At 45.2% G+C, this 6,717-nt stretch overlaps 1 protein-coding gene across 1 annotated transcript in view; it reads left to right on the top strand.

Moving 5' to 3' along the window:
- The first annotated feature begins 2,711 nt into the window (after positions 1 to 2,711).
- The window catches only part of TPH2 (tryptophan hydroxylase 2), a 50,213-nt gene continuing 46,207 nt past the window's right edge, over positions 2,712 to 6,717 (top strand). The window contains exons 1-2 of the mRNA XM_083858724.1: positions 2,712 to 2,828; positions 5,756 to 5,908. Of these exons, the coding sequence (XP_083714850.1) occupies positions 2,724 to 2,828; positions 5,756 to 5,908 (258 nt within the window). The 5' untranslated portion in view covers positions 2,712 to 2,723. The remainder of the gene's footprint in view (positions 2,829 to 5,755; positions 5,909 to 6,717) is intronic.

Raw genomic sequence — 6,717 nt, 5'->3', positions numbered from 1 at the left:
GCCCTGTGAATTGCATTCTTCAGTTAAATCAAGCTATGGTAAATGTTACAAATATTTTTAAGGAAAATATGCTGAAACTGGCAGTTGATATCTCTGGTGGGGATAGAATGACTCAAACATTGAAAACATCTCACAGATTTGCTTTAGATTTCAATTTTCACTTGAGAATTCTGCAAATTTTTAAGCTTAAGAAGTGCATAGCTGAGGATTTCAGGCAACAGTGACTCTGCTGTCACATGAGAGACAAAGAAAGTGTGTGTAAGGTAAAGAGGACCATGCAGTTTCTGAATTGTGATTATAGGCCATGAGGTACCTTTTAGTAACAAGAGTAAGCTTATCCACTTCTTACTGTCAGCATTAACTCTATTTCCCAAGATGAAACAGCATTGCTGAGTGACACCCTAACATGCTCTAGATCAGGTACTTTTAAATAGTTGCTTTGATGAACTTCTAATTTTTTTGGTCAGTGATTTTTAGAATTTACTTGGTCTAAATATACAACACTGTGAACTATAGAAAAATAAATTGAGCTCTCAACACAATTCGTAGTTTAGCAATTTTCCTGGAGCCATATACCTGCTCTGTTGTGCAGCAGCTAGAACAAAGAAATAATAAATATTTTCAATCCGTAAATGTCTTTTGATCTGGTGCTGGTATGGCAAAGTCAACCTACAAAAATACAAGTTGCAAAGGAAGAACTTCCTTTCTAGGGAGAGGCAATCTCTCTGTGGGACACATGTGCAGACAGCATGGTTAAAACATTTGAAGCACTTGAGTCCTCTTACCTGTTATTAACACCTGCTGACACAATGCACCTTCATTTGTTTTGCATTCAGGAGTCATGCTGAAGAGGTTATGAGAGCCAAAACCTTTGCTGCTCTCTGGTTACTGCAAGAGGTACAACAATAACAGGCTCCAGAGCAGCAGGGCCATTGATCTGTGTGATGTTCCAGCTGCAGAGCCAGGATCTAGCAGTACATAAAATCATGCTCTGTCACGCCTGTAGGTGAAAAGGCAGCTCGACTGTACTCGGTTTTGTCACTGGAGCATTCAGAAAGTGCTAAGCAACCTCACTCATAAATTGTTCAACTGCAGGAACCGTGTCTATGTATCTCATACACGGCAGACAGGAATATCAAAATCCAAACATGCCAGCTTGCTTTCCTATCATCAAAAGTAATGAGAAAACAGGACAGAGAACATCTCTTCATAACTTAGGATATGAGACTGAGCTAATAATACGTGCAGACAGGCTTTTCTGTGACTGGGAAAATGAAGTAAAACTTCATGGGCTAGCATAACAAAAATGATTGATGTGCATTAAAGGAGCAGGTAGAGGAACCAAATACTGCAAACTTACTGCCAACAAGAAGAAAGGATCTTTATTACATGTTACTCCTGGGAAACTCTGGATGAGTGAGTCTAAAAGAGTTTACTTCTGGCCTCTCATGAGTTCTGAGGCAGCTGTGAAGTTGTCCTGATCCTGAACATCAAGCATGACTGTCCATTTCAAGAAGGGGAGCATCTGACTGACAGCTGCCAGTTTAGACTGGAAGCTTTTGCTGTTTTTTCCTTCAATGTGATAAAATATAATTCCATAATATTCAATGTAAGAAAAAACCCTCAAATCTTCTGTTGTGCTTCTGTGTTGCTCTTGTAGAAGAGAAGACAATTTCCCTGCTGATGCTGATGTGTAAATGATATTTATAAGGTGCAGAGTCTTTCAGGGGTGAAGGCTTTGAGGCTGTGAAGGAGGGCAGTCTGCAGCTGAGTTAGATGTGGCATGAGCTTAGCACTGCCAGGGACGCTTTCTGCTACTTGTGCAGCTTCTTGCTCCATGTCCCACCTTCAGTCGATGTGATTTCAAATTTTTTCTCAATCCCTGTGATGTGTGTGCATACCAAGCTGAGGCCATGTGCAGCCAGCTGTCTCATTCAGCGTTTGCCACTCTTTGGGAGGCTCAGGGCAAGTCACCCAGGGGGCTTTTCAAGGGGAAGTATTAAGTTTCCCTGCCTGGCTGTTGGAATAGAGAAAACTGAGTCTGCATTTGAAGGAAACGGACACAGTTCTCCCAATTCAGATGTGCTGTAAGGTGACCTATTTAAAGGATGTTGCGGAGAAGTTTTGGAAGAGGAAAGGAGTGAGGAGGAGGTGGGATGGCAAGTGGCGGTGGCCCGTCACAGAATGAAGGTTACAATGAAAGAGAAGTTAGAAATCCTAAATTTCGCAGGTAAATTTGGGAGACAGAGTTCCTTCAACCCTGCAGTCAAGTTACTGTTTCAGCAGCTCTGCTCCCCTAAACGGAGAGAGATTAATTTCTGCACCAAAGCATTTCCCGTTATTTCTGCACAGCTCCCCTGGCCGGAGCTCAGCTCCCGCAGTTCTCTCCGTGCTGTCCCCGCCGGCTGGATGGAGCCTGTTGCTCGGGGGGCTCTGAGCGGTGCCGCGCTGGGGCAGAGGCCGGGCCGGGGGTGCCGGGGGAGGGCACAGGAGCAGCCCCGGGGCGGCGGGATGTGCTGCGGGGCCGCTCCCCGGGCCGCGCTGTCCCGTCCCGTCCCGCCCCGGCGCCGAGGCGAGCGGGGACCGTGAGCGTGGCCTGCCCGCGGCTCTCGTCACCTGGAGACGGCTGTCCCCGTATCGTGTTTCCATCAGGCCGGCGGGGGCGTATAAAGGCGGCGGGAGAGCGCGGCGGGGCGCGCAGAGAGCCGCCCGCCGCCGGCCCCATGCAGCCCGCCATGATGATGTTCTCCAGCAAGTACTGGGCGCGCCGCGGCTTCTCCCTGGACTCGGCCCTGCCGGAGGAGCGCCCCGCCGCCGGCAGCCTCGCCGTAAGTGCCGGGCCGGGCAGGGCTGGGCAGGGCAGGGCCGGGCAGGGCTGGGCAGGGCCGGGCAGGGCAGGGCAGGGCAGGGCAGGGCCGGGGGACGGATCCGGGCAGGGCAGTGCATCCCCCGCTCCCCGCTCATGGACACTCAGCAGCCCCCCAGCAGCTCCAGGGGCCGGTGACACTGACTCCGCTGTCAAACGGGTCCCCGTTCAAAACGCTGCCCTGAAAGTGTCATAAATAACAGGAGAAGTTTCCTTAGCCTTACAAGGCTCGCCGCAGAAATGAGCTGTAGTGCTGTGGAGCAATCGAAAGGCGGGGGTCCGGCTCAGAGGGTTTTAAATGCCTGACTTTTGGAAGTCCTGGGCTAGCCCCGCTGGTTGTGTGCATCGGCAGAGAACTGCCTTTCAGGGCACTCGCGAGCCCCGCAGCACGACCTGTAGAGCGGTTTTGGCAGGACACAAACCCCGTGCACTCACTGTATGCGGGTCCCGGCGGGGTCGCTGCCTGTCCCGGCTCTGCCGGCGGCGGGAGTGCGGGGACACCGGGGACACCGGGGACACCGGGGACACCGGGGACACCGGGCCAGGGAAAACACTGCCGGGAGCCAGAAATGCCGCTCTCCGAGGGGATGATACGGGTGCAACAGGTGCCTGGGCGGTTTCAAGCGTGGGATAAACTTCTCTATGCCAACAGGTAAAGGTGTGTGTGACTAAAAAAGGCAACCTGCTCTGAATACAGGAAATATTTAGGATTATGAAGACTGTGACTCCCATAAAACTTTGTAACAGGTGAAGATTTTTGTCAGTGGGGTAAAACCAGCAGAATGTACGGGCTTGTACCAGTTTTGAATTGGCCTGCTGTCTTCATAGTAAAACGTGGACTATCCCTGTTTCTGCATGCTCAGCTTCTATTGAAAGCATTGAATTAAATGGAAGAAATTTGTTTTACTGTCTTTATATTTGAGATACTTTCTTCACTGAATTCTGCTGTAAACGACTTCTTTTCCTGAGGACTTGCACTTGCTCCAGATAATTAATTTTCATTAGGAAAGTTGGTCTGTTAGTCGTTTAATTATAAAGTGTACTTCTGAATGTGGCTGATAAAATTCAAGTTCATCCTCTTCTCATAACAAATATGTATTCATTCTAGTTTTTAAATGCTTGAGAGGGTCTTTCAGTCATCACTTTGGGTAATGCTCTCTTGAGAGTGTTAAGGAACCTGTGACAGGCTTGGAAAGTGCTGAGTGCCTTTGTTTTCCTCTGTTTCTGACAGTATTGAGATTCTCAGATGCTCAGTTGGCTCAGTGATCATGTATAAACGAAACCTTTAGAAAGCAGCACACACGGAAAAACCACAGATGCTCTAAAAGCAGCACCTTTGTCACTTCATGTGGAGGTTGTGTGCTTGATGTATGTGAAAAAGACTTAGCCAAATCCCAGATATTACAGAAGTTAAAGCAAAAGTGACCTTCCCCATAACTCTCCCTGGGCAAACCTCCTACCATATCAGGTAGGGACAGAATAATATGAGCTCAATTGCTAAAAAGTAAACGTGTGAAACCGTTCTTATATCATTCTGCAAACAAATTGCTTTTCCAGATTGTTTCCTTGTAGTCTAATAAATGATGAGAAAAGACCACAGGGACTTCTTAGCATGTCCCGTACCAAGTTTAAACGTGGCTGGTTTCACCTGTGCCATTTAAAGAGTGTTAAAAGATCTGTTTAAAAAGCTGAATTTTCAGATTATTTTCTCTAAACTGCTTTAGAAATTACTGAAGGACAATTTAATCAATTTAATCAATTTAAAACATTGAAATAGTGTATTTTTTTTAATGTCTATCTTCAAATTTTTTATGGATTATAATAAAGCTGTTAACATCTAACTGGAGACTGAATTTCTCCAGGAGTAACAGCCTAAGTATCAGAAAATGCAGGCTACTTTTTGAAAATTGTGGTCAATATTATAAAAAATGTCTATAAAGGCTGTACTGTTGGCATCTCAACAAGATTTAAGCTGATAAAATGACATTTTTGGAAAATGCTGACTGAAATTTTGTCTTGGACTCACAAAAAGCGAGAAGAATGTAAGAGTGGCAAGGCTGGTGTAATTTTCTGTATTTTTTTGAGTTCGTCAGCTAGCTCATCTTCTGTGGGATGTAAAGTTTTTCCATAATGAGAACAATCAGCCACTGGAATAATTTCCCAAGAGAAGCAGTGGATTCCTCAACACTGGACAATTTTAAGATTTGGCTGGACAGGCTGCTGGGTCATCTTGTCTAGACCACACTTTTGCCAAGAAAAGTTGGACCAAATGATCCTTGAGGTCTCTTCCAACTTGATATTCTCTGTTGCAGTCTAAGTATTTCTGTTCTTGTTTGTATAATCAACAGGCGTTTTCTTAGGAAGAATTGTATTACATGATAACATTAATTGTACTGCAACAGAGAATATAAAGTTTTGGCTTTAAATGTAATAATGGTTAATACAAAAATACAGACCAGTGCACATCTTCATAAAGTGACTGGTACAGGTTAGAGTAGCATCCCTGTGATTTTGCAGCAGTGTTCAGATTACAAAAACTAATGTGCAGGCTTTAGCAGTATTTCAGACTGTCTCCATTTGCTTCACATTTACTTCTAATGATAATGCTGTGCAAATATTGCCATCATATTTGTATCTCAGTTATGCTTTTCCTTAGTTTTTGGTGGCTTTTTGTTTGTTTTGTTTTATATGGACTGGTCTCTTACACAATCATCTCCAGCAGCTGCCTTTAACCTGTGATTCTGATTTCAGGTAAACACATGACCTTTTCTTTCAAATTAAGCCAGGATGAGTTCTGTTCAGGTATTTTAGCTATTTTCAAACAAAAATTTTTCTTGTAGGAAACACCTGTTTTCATCTGAAATGATCATGTTTTTCATTCATTCGCAGCTAAACAGATCGAGTTCTGGGAAAAATGATGAGAAGAAAGGGAATAAGGGAAATGGGAAAAGTGAATCTGCTTCTGAAAGTGGAAAGACAGCTGTGGTGTTTTCCTTGAAGAATGAAGTTGGTGGATTGGTGAAAGCTCTCAGACTCTTCCAGGTAACGCTTACAAATCATTTCTGCTGGCTGGACTGAGGACGGCTACTGAGATCAGGCTCTTTGTTGATATCAATCTAATGGACTGTGGCAGGAGGAGTAGAGTGCAGCTGCACTCGCTCTGCAGAGCTGAATAAAAGTAACTTAAAATTTTATGGACCATTGAACAAAGCATTTTGGGCTGTGAAGAGTTTTCTGGAATAAAGTTTGACAGTGATGCTGATGTTCACACGATTCACTTTAGGTTTCTGACGTGATTCTCAACACTCTAAATTAGATTTGAAGTTGTCTGTGCAGGCCACAATGAAAGGAGGCACTTTCAGAGAGCAGTTTGGAATCTAAGTCACATACAATCAGGTGATGCTGGTGGCAGCCTTGCTTGGTCTTGAAATTAGAGACACCTTTAAGTGTTTGCCGAGTCAGGGTTTTATGTGTCTAGCTGGTATGTAAATTGTGAGGTATTGGTTCCCACACAGATCCCCGTGCAATCAGTGCTTGTTGGTCAGACTCCTGGTCAGAATGCTTGGAAGTGTGTCTGGGAATCATTAAAGCAGCATGGTAAAAGTCTTAGGCTGTTCAGTCTGTTCAGTGAAGAGCAAGTTGGGAGGTGGCTTGGAGCCTGCCTCTCAGGCCAAACCATCAGAGGGATGTAAATGTGGGATAACTGGTCTTTACCTGTCCTCACTCATAGTAGCTGGCTCTGGGAACCAGCTGGCTCTGGTTCTCAAGACTGGTGTAGATTACCCATATAGATTCTCCAGCCAAGTAAAAGAGGTGGGTTAGACCAACAGGAGTGAGTCTGCCAGGAAGCA

This window comes from Zosterops lateralis (genome assembly GCF_965231275.1).
Source record: "Zosterops lateralis genome assembly, chromosome: 4".
In the NCBI taxonomy this organism is placed as follows: domain Eukaryota; kingdom Metazoa; phylum Chordata; class Aves; order Passeriformes; family Zosteropidae; genus Zosterops; species Zosterops lateralis.
The sequence above is the reverse complement of the archived record's forward strand: the minus strand, read 5'-3'. Positions and strand labels throughout refer to the sequence as shown.